Genomic DNA, 20,570 nt, shown 5'->3' on the forward strand with positions numbered 1-20,570 from the left:
TTTCTATAATACATATTAATATTTCATTTTCGTTAGGAGAAATATTCTTAAGCATATCATTAAAAAATTATTATTAATGTCTAAATTATTATCAATATGCATAAGTGAAAATGTAGGAAAATTTTAATTATTCTTTATGTTTAATTTTTGTTTTCTCTTTATTTTTGAAATTATATATTTTTAATTTAAATTGTATTAATATTATTTTAAGAACATATTTTATTTTTCATAACTATAGAGTTTCTTTATATATTTTTTTTTTTTACCCCAATAAGTAAATATAATTAGTACCAATAATTCCTAATTTTATAAAACTACAAATAATCCAAATATTTTGTGACCCATTTTTTTTTTTTTAAGAAAATATTATATAGAAAATTGTAATTTATTATACTCCTTTTTAATATACAGCAACTTACTTTTTTTTCATAATGCAGAATTTTTTCTCCTTTTGATTTTTATATTATATTTGTATTTTTTTTTTTTTTTTGTACATTAATATTTTATTATTTAAAATTTAAATGGTTTTTGTGAATTAAAAGGATTATTCATATTATTATAATTCATCCCTGAATACTGTCTTGCGAAGTTTAAATCTGACATAGATGGAACATTTCTCATAGAAAAATTATCAAAATTTTGGAAATTTTGTTGAAAAGAAGGTGAACCGGAGTATGAGTATTGTCTTGATAATTGGGGGAAAAAATTAGGATTCATATTTGGCATATTTGATGGCATATTTGGTGGCATATTTGGTGGCATATTTGGTAGCATACTTGGTAGCATACTTGGTGACATATTTGGTGGCATATTTCTAAAATTGGAAAATGATCCCATCGGATTCATATTCATTTTATTATATAGCATATAATTAGAAAATTCATTATTCATACTTTTATCAAAAGGCATAATATTATTAAAACTAGCACTTCTTTGCATTAGCATACTACCTTGGTTACCAAACAATGGCTGATACATTCCTTTAGCGGCAATTGGATCCCTATTATGCATATTTATTTGATCTATATGAGATTTTTTTTCTTTATTTTTATTTACTAAATCTAATATTAATAATCCAAGGAAGCAAAGAGCATACATAATAGTCGTAATCATAAAAATGTAAAAACAGTATGAGCATCTTGGGAATGGATATAATTGTACACCAGAAACAATATTCCAAGATAGATCTGTTTCATAATACCAGTATCCACCAACACCCGCATTGATAATAAAAGGTATAAAAAAAGATCCCATTAATACTAATATACTTTTGTAGAACAATATACTCCACCCAATAGATAGCAAAACAATACTACATGATAAGACAATTGTACATAAAAGTACTAATGATATAAAAGATACCCTTTCATAAGATTCTATTCTCTTTTTAATGGCCTCTTTACAACTAGCTGGGCACATAGAAGTCCAAAGAGATAAGCTTCCAGCAGATTCGCTATTAGTTCCTTCTTGAATAGCTAAATTACCCCTAGTTTTCATATTTAGTAATCTTTGAGACCAAGTCTCAACGTGTTTATTGTCATATATTACTTTGTATAATCCATACCATGTATAATCAATATAAATATTATGCTTACTACTCCTAAGCATAAAAGTATATTCAATAGGATCTGCTACTCTCCACGATACCATAAATGTCGTAAAAATTTGAGGAATTGCACTTACAAATGCTATAGCCATTATTATGTTTAAAACACGCATAGATTTTTTCGGCAATTCAACATTGCCTCTTTTTTTACGTATTTTACCCATTTTTTATTTTAACAAAAAATACACTATTATAACTTTATTTACTTAATATATACATATTTTCATATATTTTTATTAATAAATATTTTAAAGTTAGAAACATATATATATATAATATAATATTTCTTTTCTCATTATTAAACATATGCTTTTTAATAAATATCATTCTCTTCACATATATATATTTATATATAGATAAATGGATATAGATGATATATATGTATGTTTTTTTTTAATGTATTTTTACACGCATTTATGTTTTTGCATTTTTATATATATTATAATACTTTAAAAAAATATATTTCTTGACCAATATACTCTACACTTTTTTTTTTCAGCTTTTATAACTTCATCTAAAATATAAATTGGAAAAATTAAAAAAAATAAGAAATATTATATAAATCATATTTTTATTATAAATCTTTCGAAAAATTAAAATTTCTTTAAAATAAATATATATTTTGAATTATAACTTTTTTATAATATTTTTATTTTCCTCTTAAAATGAGAATTTCTCTAATTCTTTAAACAATTTTCTTCTATTTAATATACTTAACAATGTTTTTAATTAAATATGCACCACATGAAAAAAAGTTATTTTTTATGGTTTCAAGTATATAAATTTTTCTATTTTTTGATGCTCCAAAAAAGTATATGAAAAAAAATATAGGATATTTTTAAGATCCTCTATTTTTTTTTATTTTTCTTTCTTTTTTTTTTTTATTTTCTTTATAATAAGAATTGATGTATTATTTTTTTAATTACAATACACATATGAAATATTTAAGCTAAAAAAAATATCATAAAAAGAGAAAAAACACAAAATTCTGTTTTTAGTTTTTTTTTTTTCCTTTTAAAAGAAATTTATTTGAACATTTTTAGTTCATAGGGGTTGGATAAAGGTAATCCTTGAGCCATTTTAAAGAAAAATTAAGATAGCACTAATCTAGGTAATATGTTTTAAAAAACAGAGAAAAAAACTTATACATGCACTTATACATTTATATGCTTATTATAGTTGTATATGTTCATATTAAAGGCGGTTAATATAAACATAAAAATAAGGTTAAAAATAAAGTCAAAAAAAAAAAAAAAAAAGGAAAAAAAGAAAAAAAAGGTAAAGTAAAATAAAATAACAATAATAGCATATATAGAGTCTGTTTTTTTTTTTTTTTTTTGGCTATTTTTTTTTTTGCACGCATGCAATTTTATACACCTAATTTTTTTTTTTTTGTGTGTTCTTCATTTAAAATTATATGTAGTACATTTAAAAAAAAAATTACAAAATATGAAGATTAATAAAAATGTTATATGTGTATTTTAATTTTTTGAAATTTTCCACAAAATAACTTTTTTTCACAAAAACTATTACCATTCATTTATATTTAAAAGGTTATTTTCTTTACTTTTTTTTACCCCTAAAAAGGAATTGTTTGAAAAGGGAAAAAAAAAAAAAGAAAAAACTTATTGTACTATTCCTCTTCTAATAGCTAATATTGATTGAACTCTTTCTCTAGCATTTTTATAAATTGATTTACTGCTAAAAGACTTGTTTTTTTTCTTTTTCTTGTTTTTTTTGTTATCTTCTAATTCATAACTCAAGTCAAAATTTAGATTATTATAATAATAATTTTTATATTTTTTATTTTGATCAATTACATGTAATGAATCAATGAAATCCACATTGTCTTTTCCTTCTATGCTACTTAAGTGTTCATCTTTATTAATTTTATTAGCATTATATGATTTATAGTAAGTTAGGTTTGCATTAGGATTATAATTTTGATAATTTAGATGTATTAATTCATTAAATGAATCATTGCATTTTGAAATTTCATTTGCTTTTCTAAAAAAAATATTCTCAGATATTTTATCATTTTCATTATTAACCTCATTTGTGATGCTTATTTTACCACATGCTTCAAATTTTCTGTCATAGGCTATATCACTTATTTTATTTGAATCCTCTGAAGATTTTTTATTTCCTGTGAAGCTATAGTTATTTAAAATAAATATTTTATTTTTTTTAATAATATTTTTTCCTAAAAAGTTTTTACTATTATATTTTGCATTTATATAATGGTAATAACTATTATTTATATATTCATTTGTTTTGCCTTTTGTGCAATGATAATTTGTATTATAGTGAATAGAAGACATATTGTCAACCGTCATTGGATGTGAATGATGTTTTATATCATTTTCTTTGTTATTCGTAAGAAAACTATTTAAATTAATATTAGAATTTAATTTATTTACTTTGTTTGAGCTATAGTTGTTTAAATTATTCTTATTATAAGGATAAATTGAATTTTTATACGTATTGATTTTATCAATATTAATTTTATTATTTTCATAGCATTCTGCTTTATTATGATCTATCATATCATAATAACCGCTACTAAATTTTACATTATTTTCATTATTATCCAAATTAGTCATTGCGCAGCAAATTTTGTTTAAAGATGAATTATTTGATACATTATTTTTTTTTGTAGTACTATTTGATAAATGATAATCAATAACATTAATTTTATTGAAGCTTCTGAATTGATTACTATAATAATTATTTTTAGAATTATTAATAGTGTTCATATTCTTTTCATATGTACTAGTATTATCACTTTGGCAATTCATATTACTTGAATTGTTTCTATAATTTTTTATTTTAATCATATCGTTAATCTCATTATTATTATGATGTATTACATTAGTACTTCTATTTTCTTTACTTCCTATATTATTATATTCATTTGAAAGGGAATAATTATTTGTATAAGCATTTGATAAGTTTTCATTATTATTTTTTTTTAATTTCAAGTTACTATTACATATATTGTTATTTTCACCAAGTTTATTTTTGCTATCGTAAGATTTTATGTCATTACTAAAATTAGTTGCTTTATTATCATAATAATTGTTACTGGAATTCTTAGTTGGAACATAATGAACATTATTCGTATTTACATAATTATTATTTTTTTTATTTGACCATGTCATGTTCTTTTTGCATCTTTTCTTTGTTGTTTGTTTGGTAATTTTATCATTATTTATATCATTTTTGTTAGTTTTATCAAATTGAATATTACTTATGATATTTTTATTGCGATAATTTTTAAAATTATTATTATTATAATTATCATATGAATCATTTTTTGTATTTCTATTTTCTATTTTATCATTATATTTATGATTTCCATCAATGTGCATAGTAGCTATAGTATTAACTGAAATATTATCATCATTATTATTTAATTTCATATAATAATTAGACTTCCATCTACTATGTTTGCTTTTTTTATTAATAAAATAGTTTTCAATATTTTTTGATTTTTTTTTTCTCTCCTTTTTATTTTTATTCCTTAGACTATTAATAAAAATATTTTTTCCATTTTTTGTTTTTAATCCATACCACATATCGCATGGGTTTTCACACATATTAATTTTAACTTTATTTTTTTTATTAACAAATACTTTTGTTGATTCATCACTATATAAAGAATTATTATCATTAATTGTTTGATATGTTTCCATATTATTCGAAAATTCTAGATGAGCATTACTAATTTCTTTAGTATTATTATTATTATTTTTTTTTTTTTTTGATTCTTTTTTTTCTTCTATTATTTTCTTAACATATATTAAAAAATTTTGATTATCACTATCTGCATCGTTTTCTTGGTTTCTTTTATTCAAATCATCCAATAATTCTTTTGTTAATCTAATATTGCCATTAGGAATCTTATTTTCATTATATTTACACTTATTATTTTTATTATAACAACGTGAAATTCGAGGATATTTATTAAAATTATTTGCATAGTTGCTATTTACGCTATTATGCAAATAGCATTGAGATTTGTTTTTTTCAGTATTGTTTAATGAAGATACATTAAATATATAATTATCTTTATTTTTTTCTTGATTTTTTTTAATTATGTTATCAAAAGACAAATTATTTTTAATGAATTCTAGATTATTTTTTTTTTTATCATCATGTAAAGAATAATTATTATTCTTATCTATTTCCTTAAAATTGCCCTTTTTTTTTTTTTTAATTATTTTTAGTTTATTATAATAATTTAAACGTGTGTTATATTTTTTTTTTTTGTTTTTTCTTTTACTATTTTTATTAACTTTCCATTCACAATTCTTTAAGTTCTCATTTTGGTTTTGTTTTATTTCTTCATAAAAAAGTGTAGAACTACTATTGTTATTATTATTATTTCCTATTTTATCACATCTTGTATAATTGTCTTTTTTTTCCATTATGTCTCCTATGCAATGATTAAATCTGCGTAGGTAAATATAAATAAAAAAAATATAAGCATTATATTAATATTATTGTAATAAAGAAAAAATTATAGAAACATATAGCAAAATAAATAATAATGTTAAAGAAAATTATATAATCATATGCTTAAATATAATTCTAGAAAAAATTTAATATATATACATTTATATATAAATCATTAATAAATAACTGTTAATGCATAGAAGTATTCTGTGTTTTAAAGGAGTTTTTTAAATTAAATATTATACTACACACATTTAATGTTTTATAAAAGTAAATTCATTTTTCATTGATTTATATCTAATATACTTTCACATTTTTTTTAATATTTATTTCATATATTTAAAATAATGCAAGCACTACTTTATATAGTAATCAAGTATGAATTGTTATAACTAGAATAAAATAAAGTATGTATTCATGATACTGTTATTTAAAACAAAAATGTTAGTAATGAAATTTTAGTATAAATTTTTGAGAAAAAAAAAAAAACATTTTATTTATATTACCAAATTATTTATCTATGTTTCAATGAGACTTGGTATTAGTTTATATTTAAACTAATAGAAAATTCACTTCTTATATTAAAATGTGTTGTCTGTATTTATCTTTTTATTTTAAAATATAAAAATATTGCATTTAATTTTTTTTATTATTTTAAATGTAGTAAAAACATGACTTGAAGAAATAATAATATGATATAAAATCCTTACTTACGTTACATAGGCTTCCTTTTTTATTTTATATATATATATATATATATATATATATATATATATATATATATATATATATTTAAATTATAGTTTTACTTTTTTGATTCAGTTAATTTACTTAAATAAATAAAAGTTCATTTTTTCATTTTATAATTTATTCATTTATCTGAATAAATTTTAAAAGGTTAATAATGTTATAATTAATTTTTATAATTGTTCTTGTTAATTTGAAATATATATATATATATATATTATTTATATTAATAATATTTATGTGAAAATATATATTTTTTTGTTTTCATTATTAAATTTGTACTTTTAGAGAGAAATTCTGTAATATATTATAACACAAAATTTTGAGTTCATTTAATTCTCTAAATTACATTTTTATAAAAACTCTAAAAAATATATTATCTCATTTGTTTTTTAAAAATAAAAAAATATGTTTTGAATAATGCTAATCTATTAATTTCATAAATAAGTGAAATTAATTCTGTCACATAATATTTCTTATTTAACCTCTTCAAAAACTTATGAAACATATAAAAATTCTTAAGTTTATTTTTCAAGAATTGTTATATTTCAAACACAGTAGAAATACAGAGAACAAGTCTATTTAAAATTATGGGAAATTATGTGCAATTAAATATGCATACTTAACTAAAAAAAAATAATTTTTTTCCTGTTCTTTTTTTTTTTTTTTTGATATAGACAACTTCATTTAATGCTAAAATTAATATTCTCAATTTTTTCTTATTTTACTTTATTTTATTTTTTTTTCAACATGTCAGAAAAAAAAAACCTAAAAAAATTATTTATTAAGATTTTATATTTAAAAATACTGCTTTAAAAAACATTTTAGAAAAAAATAACTTATAATATTTATTTTTGAAATGCAATATCCCTTTTTACTTTTTAAAGTTCCCTGTTTTTTATACTGCTAAAAAGGTTATTGTCATTTACAATTTCAAACTCTATTGAGTGTATTAAAACATTCACAATATAACTTAATCTGCTTATTTGGTTATTATTTTTAATTTTGACAATTTTTTACAATTTTTTTTTTTTCTTATTACTCTTACGATAACTTTGTTTATCATTATCTAATATATTTTTCTTCCAATATTGAATAATTATATGGAGGAATTTGATAAAAAAAAAGTCAATTTTTCACAAATAAAAATGATAAAAAAAAAATAGAAATAAAACAAATTAGAAAGGATAAAATAAAGTGTTAATACAATAAAAATTTAATGGATCCGTGTATTTTTTAATATATATAACTTGGACAATATTTTTATGGAAATGTGAATAATTAATAGAAGAATGAAATATATTTTAACAATAAAAAAAAAGAAAAAAAAAGCATAAACAACAATAACCAATCTTACTATAATAAATGTGTATCAAATAAGATATATGTAAATTTATTTTTTAATTAATTATATTATATATGAATTATTTATTAAATAAAAATAAAAACTAAATCTAAAAATGCTTTTTTACAAAATATAAATATTTTCTTTTAGCATTTTAATTTAAAATATTTGGTAGTTAATTTGCAAAGAAAATTAAAAATTTATAAACTTCATTATTTCTTTTATTTTTTATTATTTGAGTGTTCGATATATATAAAAAATATACACTTTTATACCTCTATATTTTTTAATATAAACAAATAATATCAAATATAGAAAAAAAAATGTATCAAATAAAAGTATTAATAACTTGGAGGAAAATAAAAAAAGAAAAAAAAAATTATCTATATATTTTAATATTTTTTTAAACTTTTTTTCTTTTTTAGTTTTTTTCTTTCCTTCTTTTTAATTAATTAACGTAAGAAAAAATAATGAATTTATTAAAACATTTTTATTTATATCATATAAATGATTTTAAAGCAAAAAGTAAATAAATAGTGCTTTTTATTAATTGAAAAGAGCACTATTTTTTTTTTTTTAAATAAAAATATATATATTTTTCTTTTTTTTATATTTGAATAAGATTAAAATATGAAAAAATAAAACAAAGGAAAAAATAGATACAGTTTTTAGATAATTTAATAATTAAAAAATATTTTGTCAATAAAATATTTAACACAGAGCAAAAAAAAAAAAAAAAAATATAAAAATAAGAAATATAAAAATGTCAAGAAGAAAATATAAAAATAAAAGGAAATAGGGTTACATTTTTATTCATCAAACATATATTGCTTCTGATTTTTTAAAGAATTAATAATTTTCTATTTTTTTGCATTTAAATTTTTTTAATTTTATTTTTAAAAGTAATAAATTTTTTCATAAAAGTAAAAATAATATATATTAAGTGGGACAGAAAATGACAATAAAACTTAAATGTAAAATTTCAAAAAGAATATATATATATATATATATAATAAATTTAAATTGAAAAAAAAAATAAAAAATAAAAATTACAATTGCCTTTTATTCCTGCATAATTAAAAAATTTAGTGATGCATTTTTTTTTTATTTATACGTGCATATAAAAGAGTGGAATATGCTAGCTAAAAAAAAAAAAAATCAGAACAAAATTGTAAGTATAATGTGTGCATTTTTTTTTTTATATTATAGTGGTACAACATTTTAAATTATTAAATATTTTTTACTAATATTAACAAAATATTTGTATTTATTTTTATTTTTGTGATATGAAAATAATTTAATACACAAAAATTATTTTTGATGTTATTCGAATAACTTTATACATTTTTTACAAACAAATAAAAATAAAGGTAGCAAGTAATAATATATGAAATTTTAATTTCTTAAAATTATTTTTCTTTGAATTAACAAAAAAAAAATTTTAAATAGAAAAATATCTATAGGAAGCTAAATTATGGATAAAAGGAAAAGTATAAAAATATATTGATTTAACATTAGTATAAATATGCATAATATTTTTCTATTATATTACTCTTTTTTACATTGCTAGATTTTGCTTTTAAAATTTAGGAACAATCCTATAATTTTTTATTTAAATGAAATATATTACATATAAATTAAAAATTTATGTTCAAAATATTGGTATATTTTACATTTATAAATTTAAATTAATATTCAATATATTTGCACTTAGCTCCTTTTAGCATTATTGATTTTTTAATTATATGAATAAAATTAATAAAAAATATAAAGAAAAGTATAAGTATATTAAAGAAAAAGAGAGTAATGCTAAAATATACTTTGGCATAATTACATTTATTAGTGTGAATTAAAAATAAAAAATAAAGCCTCAATATCGAAAATTATTTTATTGATAAGATAATCCTGTTTATTATTATCAAAGTGAATATATTTATTACAAAAACTGATATTACTTCTATAATAATGGTTTATATGCCGTTTATATTAAGCATAAAAATTAACAAGTGCTTATAAAAAAAAAAGAAAAAAACTAAATTATTTTATATTATTAATTTTTTTTTTTTTATTAGTATTATGTTGAACATTAAAAAAAAATTCTCTACGAAATTCTAAAAATATAAATCATTTGAAGCATCTATGTGAGATAATTTTACGCATAATTTATTTTTGCATTTCATATACAATGGAACAACTTTATTAATGAATTTATGATAACTTAAAAAATCTTCTATTTCTAAACATTTTGTTTTTTGAAACAAAAAGTAAACTAATCTATTTGCGTAAGTATAATATTCTTGAAAAACAAAAGGCGCGAATATTTTAATTGCTGCATATCCGTTTGCTTCATTAACGAATCCTTGCCATTCTATACAAAGCGAATTTTTATTTTTATCTTTTAAATTGAAAATCGAACTTTTGCTTTTCTTTTTATTCTCATCTAATAGTATATTATCAAACATAATATTTTGACTATTCCAACTATCTTTATCAAAGTTAATGAAATCATAAAATGAATCTGAATCAAATATATCTAATTTTTTATTTGTTTCTAATATATCTTTATCTTTGGGGATGAATTTGCATAAATTAAAAAGTATTTGGTCTAATGTATCATCAGAAGGGAAGAAATAATATGCCCTGTTTTTTAGCTCTTCGTCTTCTGAAAATTAGAATATACGTGAATTAAAACAATTAACTTTTTCTAAAGTAAAATATAATAATTTAAGATAAGTATATAAATTTATTGTTATACATTACAATCTTATTTTTTCTATATTTATTTCAAAATTTTAAAAAAATACAAAACAAAAGTTTACAAAATATATATTAATATTATACAAGCGTTTATACTAAATTCATATTAGATTAAAAGAATTTTTATAAGAAAGCATACATAAAATTTAACAGAAGATTAATCTCTTGAAATTTGAAATATTTATAAAAACTAATATATATATATATACATATATAAGCAAAAATATTACATGATGAAATTTGTATAAAAAAAAAAATTCTGACAAATTACATTGTCTATACAATAATTCATATAATAAAATATATATATTTATCAAGGTATTTTGTATTTAAATGAGCATTGTTCAAATAAAAATTTACAATTTATATTTTAGCAAATATATTTGTATAAAAAAAATTTACTGTTTATATATTTTTTTAAGGCATAAACTAAAGATTGTATTTGTTTTTTGTTTCTTTTAGGGGATTCCTTTGTATTTTTATTTTTTTCACCTATAGATAAAATATCTTTTTTTTCCATATTATTATAAATATTTTAGATTTTATTTTAATATTCACTTTTGTTAATCTGATATAAAATTTGCATATATGTGTAGAAAAAATTAAAATTATATAAACGCAATAAATTTTTCAAAAGAAATAGTATGGAAGTTAAAAAATGCACATAAAAATATATTGATTTTTTCTCATTTTATAGTTTAATTTTTTAATTTTAATTTTTAACCAAATGGGGACTTATTTAGGTTACTAAAAAGTAATTGATAAAAAACAAAAAAATTAAATAAACATATATTCTTGAAAAATTTTCTATATTAAAAATTAGTTTAAAAGATTATTTTTAATATACTAAAGGATCAACAAAAAAGGAGTTTTTTAGAAACATTGATATATTAATTTCAATTATATTTTTATAAATATTTATTCATTTTTTTTTTTGTTATGCTCAAAATTGTTAATATAATTTTTTAATTAAAATTATAATAAAAATAATAATGGCAAAAAGTATCTTGACAAAAAAATTATATATTATTAGATTTTTTCTAAGAATATTCTCTGTGTGACCTTTTGATTTTCTCTTATGTGTTAAAAAAAAATACCTTATTTATTTATTTCATTTTTTTAAAATGGCATGAAATTTATATGAAAAAATACAATGTTTCAATTAAGAATATATATTAAAATATTAATGTAAGATTAATCTTTTTTTATTTTTACGTAACTTTCGTATGCACATTACTACATAAGAAAAAATATTTTTACTAATTTAGTTAAAAAAATTAAAAAAAAAAATATATACTGTTAGAAAATACATAAAAATTGTTTTTTTTAATTAATATACATGATACATCCTTCCAGCAAATGTTTACACTGATGTTTATTTTTATGACATTTGTTGTAGATAAATACAAATATTTGTAATTATATATTTATTCACTCACATGTTTATTTTATTTTATTTTATTTAATTTTTTTTTTTTTTTTTGTTGTTGTAGTTCCTATTTTAATTTTATTTCAATTTATTTAGAAATAATTTATCAAACTTTTGTAAATTTATGTCACATTTATTTTTACATATGACAAATCTTAGGAAATTAATGAATGTTTACTAAAATATTTAAGGATATATTTATTTTTTTATTAGTATATAATTTTTTTTATAATAATATTTAGTTTAATTATAAAAATTAAACAAATATATATGATCTCTAAATTTGCATTTCTTTCTTCTTTTAATAATATGAAGAAAGTAAATGTCTATATAAAAAAATGTATTTTTTAGTTATTAAAATACAAATTTTAGCAATTATTTTTTTTTTCAAAGTATTTTTTCTAGATTTTTTTTATATCTTTTTTTTTTAACATTTCAAATGACGTATATGTATGCATATATAAGTAATGGTACCATTTTTCTCTTTTTTTTTTTTTTGTATATTTTTTAATAAAATATAATGCTACAATAATTTTAACGTAAGTAAAATAATCTAAATTATTTATCTATAATAAGCAGAAATAAAGTTTTACAAAAATTCATAAATTTTTAGAAATTTGTATTTATTCATTTTTTAGATTTGCATTTTATATAATTCTAATAAGTTTTTTCATTCTACATAATTATATATATAAATATATATACTTTTAAGTATTTTTTTAATTATATTTACACAAAAATTATACTTTTAAATTTTTCTAATTATTCTGTTTATATTTTTTGCTTATGCCTTTATTTTCTTTTTTATAATTAAAAATAATATAATAAAATAAAATTATAATAAAAAGTTATTTTTATTGTAATTAAAAAATTGGTTTTTTATTTTAAAAATAATTTAAAAATATATATATGCACATATGAATAAAATTTATAAAAATATGAAAATTATGTATTACAAACATATTTCAAGTTTTTAAATTTTTAATGTAAAAAAAAATTTTATTAAACGATGTATCTTTAGAAAAATTAAAGAAATATTAAAAAAAAATTATATAATTAGAGATTTTCAGTATTTTTATAAATTCTTATATATAATATATTAAAAATCAAACACTTGCATAAGATATAATTAAACATTTAAATATATTTAAAAAGAACAAAAAAAATGTCATCAACAGAAGAAATAAATAAGTTATTGGATGAAAATGAAAATACATTGATTAATGAATTAAAAGAAAAATATAATTTTATAAATTTTGATGAAATAAAAAGTTACAAAGAAAAAAAATTGCATCATGAATTAACTTTAGAAATACAAAAGTTTGTTAATAATAAAAATGTAAATGTTAAAGATAAATTTCGCCTATTTTACACATATTTATCTCCATTAATAAATAAACTAAAGAAGATAATTTATGCCGAACTATTATATATGGTGACTATTAGTTTTGATGCTAAATGGACAATTAACTACTTAAAAGAATCAGAACAAAATTTAGAGAATGACAAAGATGCAATAATAATATATAGGTGTATATTAATTTTAAAATATATAGAACTAAAAGATTTTAAAAGTTGTGAAAACGAAATTGAAAATACAAAGAACATGTTACAAGGTGTAATTGGATTAAATGTAGCAGCCCATAAATTTTATAATTTTGCTTTAATGAACTATTATAAAGTTTTAAATAAATCAGATCTTTTTGTTAAATATGCTCTTCTATATTTAGCTTATACACCTTTGGATGATTTAGATGAATCAGAAAAAGTGGAAATAGGAAAATATATTTGTATTCATTCAATTATAAGTGAAGATGTCTACAATATTGGTGAAATTATTCAATTACCACTGATAGATGTATGTATAAAAAATAATGAGGAAACAGAATGGTTATATCAATTAATTTATGTATATAATGAAGGAAAAATTGATTCTTTTAATGAAATCGTAAAAAAATATGAAGCTAATATTAAAAATACTATTTTAAAAGATTATGAAAAAAGCATGCTAAAAAAAATTACATTACTAGCTTTAATGGATCTAGCGTTCAGAAAAAAAAAACAAAGATCAGATATTTCTTTTACTGAAATTGCTGAGCATTGTAAAATAGATATTAAAGAAGTAGAAAAAATGTTAATTACAGCCAAAAGTAAAAATATATTAACTTGTAAGATTGATGAAATTGAAAAATCAGTAAAAATTACTTGGGTTAAACCAAGAGTTCTCAATGTTGACAAAATATATTTTATGAAAGAAAGTATTGATAAATGGATAACTCATTCTAAAAATCTTCTTACATATATGGAAGATATATCTGTTGAATTATTAATATCATAAAACATATATTTCGTAAGAATCCAAATGATATTATATAAACAAATTAACTTTATTCTTTTTCTTTTTTTTCTTTATTACTTGGATATTTATATACATAAATATATATATGCCTCTAAATTTAAAAAAAAATTTTAAGGTAAATATAGATATTTTTTGATGTATTTATACAAGTGTAACAACATATACATATTTATTTATTACTTTCACAAGCATTGCATTAATTTTTTCTAGTACATATTTAAAATAATAAAGTAAATCAAACTTTTTTTCTTAAAAATATTGAATTAAATAAATATAATATATTATCTTTTTCTCTTTTATAGTCAATATAAATAAAAAATTTAATATAATTAAGTGTACAAAAAAAAAAAAAAAAAAAAATATGACTAGGCATTAATAAATAAGAATATTTTTTTGTTTAAGAATTTAAATTATCTCCAAGTTACTAAAACATCATCTGTTCTATATCTTTGATGGATAGTTATGTTTTCAAAATTATAAATATTTTTATTTTCTGAATTCAAGTATTGTAAATAGCCAGTATAGGCAATCATTGCACCATTATCAACACAATAACTGTGATCCATGAATCCAATTTTTATATTTTTTTGTTTTGCCATTTTTTTCATCATATTTTGAAGGAATAAATTGCATCCTACACCTCCTACTATTATAACTTCTTTGCTATTTGTAAACGAAATAGCCCTTTCAGTTATCTCAATAAGCATACTAAATATATGATGCTGTAAGCTATAGCAAATTTGTATTTTTCTTTTTTCCTCATCACTTAAATCAATAATTTCTTTTTCTTCTTCACTTGAGTATTTTTCGTAGAAATCACTATCAGTTTCTATTGAACAATCTTCTTCAGTATATCTATCATTATCTCCATAATTTTTTTTATTTTCACTTTTGTAAATAATATTATCTTCATAATATGAATCTCCTTTAATTAATGAAACGTAACTTAAATTATTATTTAAGATATCATCAATTTTGCATATGGATGCATTTTCATTTTGAAGTGACTTTATTTTGTTATCTTTTTCAAATTCCTTTTTGTCTTTATGATATATAGTATTATCTTCACTTGAATTATTAGAAGATGAAATATCTTTTTTTTCAGAAACATCTTCACTTTTTACTTCTATGTTATTATAATTTTTAAATTCTTCTTTTTTCAAATTTTTTTCTTCCACTTTCTCTTCTTTTTTCACTGATATATCACAAGAGTTATTTTCAGTTCTATATTTTTTCTGGATACTTTGATTATATTCTTCGTAATTGCTTTCTTTTTTATTATTTTTAAGATTCATTTTTATTTTCTTTATATTTTTATTTAAATATTTTGAAAAATATTTGCTAATATAATAATCATAACCGCTAAAGGATATGTCCATTCCTTTAATAGTATATGGAAAAAAAAGTAATTCAGTATAATCATAGTTGTCATTATTTTTTATATCATTTACATCATTATTTTTATTGGTACATTTAATAGAGTTCATATTACTTTGTTTTAAAATTGAATTATTATGTTTTATTTTAACAGAATTAGAAATATTAGTATCATTCATGTTTTTATTCTGCAAATTTACACATTTAAGCTTATTTTTTTCATTTAAAATATTTAAAGCTTCATTTTTTCTATTTTTTCGCTTTTTCAAAATATTTAGCATAAATTTTTTTCTAGCTAAAAGTTCAACATTATATCCTGGGGAAGGTAAATTAGAGATTTTAAGAATCCTTGCTGATCTGTCAATAATATTCCCAATAGCAATATCTAATGTCTCACCTATTATTTCATATCTCTTTTTGTGATTATTAAAATAAATTATTTGTGTATTACTTCCACTTACGTATAGTATAATTGGATGAAATAATTTAGTTATAAATATCCCCATTTCTATATGAGCAACGCAATGATTTACACCAATTACAGGAATATTGAAGAGTAAGGAAAAAATTTTGCAAACGTTATAACCAATATATAAAGCTGAACCTATACCTGGCCCTTTTGTATAGCATATTAAAGATATGTCTGTTATTTTTATATGCAGCTTTTTCAAACAACTTTGAATCATATCAATAATATAATATTTATGATGGGAACTAATTTCCCTTGGTATAAAACCACATCCAATTTCAGAAACAAAAGTTCTTCTCATATTTACTAATATTTTCATATCTCCATCTATTATACTTATACCTAATTTGTTAGCACTTCCTTCTATCCCTAATATATATTTAATATTTTTTTTTTTTACATTTATTTTGGTGTTATTCATTTTGCCATAATACTTCTGTGAAAAAAAATCTATAATGATTTTCTTAAAATAAGTTAAGTTGTAATATATTTATTATACTATTAAAAGCATATATATATATAAGAATAATCCATTAAAATAATTTTATAGTGAAAATAAATAATTTTTCATTTATTAATTTTTCGATATTTTAAATATAAAAAAAAAAAAGGAAAAATTAGATAAAATTTCTTTCTTTATTTAAACAAAAGAATAAAATAAAAAAAAATTCCTTTAAAACTATAAAAAAAAAAAAAAGGATTAGTTCTTCCTTTTTTAAAGATATAAAAATGTAGAGAAATTGAAATATAAAAACTAGTTTCTTCAGATGAAAAAAATTTTATTTCTTTATTTTTTTTAAAAGGCGTATTAAAACACATTTCAGAATATTGCTTTAATAAAATACTTATTTTTCGTATAAAAATATTATTATTATTTTTTTTTTAATTTATTCAAATAAATACTTATTTATTTAAATTATTATTTATAAGAAATATATGAATACTTCATTGTTATTATAAGTTTGCTTAATTAAATACTATTATAAATAATATTATCTACATTATTTAGTGTCATTTATAATAACGTAATTATATAAAAGATAATTTGGATGGCAAAAATTTTAAAATAAGAATATCAAAAATATTTATATATATTTTTTTAAAAATATAAATGGGAAAATAAATAATCTAGTTGTAAATAACGATATGGATAAATTTAATGAAACTGAAGTTATAGATGAAAATAATGAAATGAATGAAAATAAAGAAATAAATAAAATTGAAGAGATAAATAAAGAGGAAGAAGTAAGCAAAAGAGATGTAAGCACGTACATTATGAAGAGTAAGGAAGAAAGCAAAAATTTGATTAAACATAATAATAAGAATCAAATAAATATGTATGTGGTAATTTATAACATAAGCAAAAAAAAAAATATTGGAAGCATAATAAGAAGTTGCGTTGCTTTTAATGTAAATAAAATATTTATTATTGGAAAAAAAAAAAAAGAAATAAGCTTTTTTGGTAATATGGGAACATACCAATACATTTGTATTGAGTATTTTGATAATATAATAGAATTAAAAGATTATTTAAAGAAAAATAATATATTATTATATGGTTGTGAAATAACAAATAATTCTATTTCAGTTACAGAAAAACCATTTATAAAAGATACAGCTTTTTTATTTGGAAATGAAGGTACAGGAATTGATGATAAAATTTTAAATTATTGTGACAAAATTATTTATATTCCTCAATATGGAAATGGGACATCTTCTTTAAATGTTTCAATTTCATGCTCTATAATTTTACATAACTTTGCTATTTGGGCTAATTATAAGGAAATTGAAATTAAAAATAAAAAATTTATTATTCAAAAATGTAAAAGCAAATTAGATAATTATTTATATCCGTCTGATGATTTATTAAAAGAAATAAACAGTAAACGGCTTATGAGATCTGAGAAACAGAAAGATTATAATATAATTTCTTTGAGTGATCTATTATGATTATCTATATATATACATATATAAATATTTCATAGTAATTAAAGCAAGTTGTTATTGGCTTTTTTTTTTTTTTTTTGGTAAATTACTAGAAATAATATATTTTTCTGAAGAAAATTATCGTATTTTTATTTAGATATTTTTAATTATTTTTTTTGATTACATTTTATATGTGCTGTCTAATATTATACATGGTTTTTTTTCATGATTTTTTTTTTTTTATTATTACTAATATAAATTTTTTTTTATTTTACAGACGCATTATTTATTTCCTTCATTTTATGATTAGTTTTTTCTTAAAAACCTATTATATATCTGATTAATATATTCTTAATCATGTAATATTATTTGTTTAACAAAAATATTTGATGTTTTTTTCTTTCTATTTTTAATCATTATTTATTATATCCTTTAACATAATTTTTCTATTTATGTTTAATTATTATTATGTATCATTAAATATTCATAATTTTTTTTTTTTTTTTGCAGATATAGTGTTCAGTTTTTGTTTAGTAAAATATGTCAATAATGGCAATGAATATTTTGAAACACTCCAAATTTTTTTTTTTTCCCTTTTGTAATTATATTTCAATTTTTCATATATATTTAATTTTTAATCTAAGAATTTAAAGTAAATAATATTTTAAATAGTTTTATTTCTTTTTTTTTTTTTTAAAAAAGGAAAATTATCAATCGTATTTTTTTTTCATTTCTAATGTATCTCTTTTTTGTTTTTCCTTTTTTTAATGATATTGGACATAATATATAATTTTAACATAAAATTGCTACATATTTATAAAAATACATTTAATTGAATATTAGGTTATATTTTCGTTTTTTAATTTTTATAGTATTGGAGAAAAAAAACTGATAGAAAGTTAATTTTTTTTATATATATGCCCAAACAAAATGCAGGCTAACCTTTCTGAAGATAAACTAAAATTGATTCAAAAAAATTTTAATTTAGTTGATAGCAACAAAGATAAAAAAATTGATGAAAATGAATTTAAAACATTATTAAGATTAATGGGACAGACCAAAACGGAAAAGGAATTAAATACAATTATTGAAGATCATTTCGATGATGAAAGTGAAGATAATGAAAATAACAAGAAAGGAAATAACATAAATAATGATTCCTTAAAATTAGGGAATGATGACGATATAAAAAAATTAAACTTAAAAATTAATAGTATAAAGAGTGAAGTTAAAAAAAACAGTAGAAATAATATGAAAAACAATACAAAAATGAATGAATTAACAAAAAAAAAAAAAAAACCTATTAATTTTGAAAAGTTTTTGAAATTATTTATGTCAACTTATACTGAACCTATATCCTTTGATGGACTAATTAAATCTTTTGAAATTTTTGACAATGAAAAAAATGGTTATATAAATTTGGAAAAATTCAAATATATTTTAATGAATTGCAATGAAAAATTAATTGATGAAGATATTAATTTATTTTTAAATTTAATTAAATTTAAAGACAATGATAAAATTGATTATGTTATGTTATCTAAAAAATTAAAAAACATATAATGTTATGTAGTTCATATTTGCAAGAAAATGTGAAATATTAATAAAAAAATACGATACAACGTAATTTAAAACTTTATTTTTTTTCATTTTTTTTATTTCACATTTATTATTATTATTCTTTTTTTTTTTTTTTTTGCTGTGCACATTTCTATATATATTATATATTTGTTTTACTTTTATTCATTTTTTTTATGTTTATTATTTTAAATTTTCTTTATGATTTCTTGTCGCCATATAAATTTGCTCTTAAAAATTAAATAAATTTGCAAAATATATTTTAAGTAATATAAAAAACAATTGCTTATTATTATTTATATTTTCTGTCATGAAAAATTTAATAATCTTTCTCAAAAAATAATTATTTATGTATTTTCTAATAGAAATTAAAATATTGTTCACTTTGAACTTTTTAGATGTTAATTTGTAAGTATAATTTCAAAATTTTAATAAATTATTAAAAGATGTAAAATTAAGAACATTTAAAAAAAAAAAATACATTAGTATGTTTTAATTTGAATTTGAAATACCATATAT

General features: G+C 18.2%; 7 protein-coding genes across 7 annotated transcripts; 3 read left to right on the top strand and 4 right to left on the bottom strand.

Moving 5' to 3' along the window:
- Positions 1-510: 510 nt before the first annotated feature.
- Positions 511-1,770, bottom strand: PRELSG_0613900 (conserved Plasmodium protein, unknown function; the record flags this gene model as incomplete). Its single annotated transcript, XM_028675599.1, has 1 exon — positions 511-1,770. The coding sequence occupies one exon, from the start codon at positions 1,768-1,770 to the stop codon at positions 511-513; it is 1,260 nt and encodes a 419-aa protein (XP_028532172.1).
- Positions 1,771-3,231: 1,461 nt separating this feature from the next.
- PRELSG_0614000 (conserved Plasmodium protein, unknown function) lies at positions 3,232-6,036 on the bottom strand (the record flags this gene model as incomplete). The annotated part of the gene is made up of 1 exon (XM_028675600.1): positions 3,232-6,036. The coding sequence occupies one exon, from the start codon at positions 6,034-6,036 to the stop codon at positions 3,232-3,234; it is 2,805 nt and encodes a 934-aa protein (XP_028532173.1).
- A 4,231-nt stretch (positions 6,037-10,267) lies between these two features.
- PRELSG_0614100 (conserved Plasmodium protein, unknown function) lies at positions 10,268-11,433 on the bottom strand (the record flags this gene model as incomplete). Its single annotated transcript, XM_028675602.1, has 2 exons — positions 10,268-10,818; positions 11,316-11,433. 2 exons carry the CDS (start codon positions 11,431-11,433, stop codon positions 10,268-10,270), a joined length of 669 nt encoding a protein of 222 aa, XP_028532174.1.
- Positions 11,434-13,507: 2,074 nt separating this feature from the next.
- On the top strand, positions 13,508-14,680 carry RPN9 (26S proteasome regulatory subunit RPN9, putative; the record flags this gene model as incomplete). The annotated part of the gene is made up of 1 exon (XM_028675603.1): positions 13,508-14,680. One exon carries the CDS (start codon positions 13,508-13,510, stop codon positions 14,678-14,680), a length of 1,173 nt encoding a protein of 390 aa, XP_028532175.1.
- A 431-nt stretch (positions 14,681-15,111) lies between these two features.
- KAE1 (tRNA N6-adenosine threonylcarbamoyltransferase, putative) lies at positions 15,112-16,968 on the bottom strand (the record flags this gene model as incomplete). The annotated part of the gene is made up of 1 exon (XM_028675604.1): positions 15,112-16,968. One exon carries the CDS (start codon positions 16,966-16,968, stop codon positions 15,112-15,114), a length of 1,857 nt encoding a protein of 618 aa, XP_028532176.1.
- Positions 16,969-17,693: 725 nt separating this feature from the next.
- On the top strand, positions 17,694-18,497 carry PRELSG_0614400 (RNA methyltransferase, putative; the record flags this gene model as incomplete). Its single annotated transcript, XM_028675605.1, has 1 exon — positions 17,694-18,497. The coding sequence occupies one exon, from the start codon at positions 17,694-17,696 to the stop codon at positions 18,495-18,497; it is 804 nt and encodes a 267-aa protein (XP_028532177.1).
- A 906-nt stretch (positions 18,498-19,403) lies between these two features.
- PRELSG_0614500 (calmodulin, putative) lies at positions 19,404-20,036 on the top strand (the record flags this gene model as incomplete). The annotated part of the gene is made up of 1 exon (XM_028675606.1): positions 19,404-20,036. The coding sequence occupies one exon, from the start codon at positions 19,404-19,406 to the stop codon at positions 20,034-20,036; it is 633 nt and encodes a 210-aa protein (XP_028532178.1).
- Between the last annotated feature and the right edge of the window lie 534 nt (positions 20,037-20,570).

This window comes from Plasmodium relictum (assembly GCF_900005765.1).
Source record: "Plasmodium relictum strain SGS1 genome assembly, chromosome: 6".
Classification (NCBI taxonomy): domain Eukaryota; phylum Apicomplexa; class Aconoidasida; order Haemosporida; family Plasmodiidae; genus Plasmodium; species Plasmodium relictum.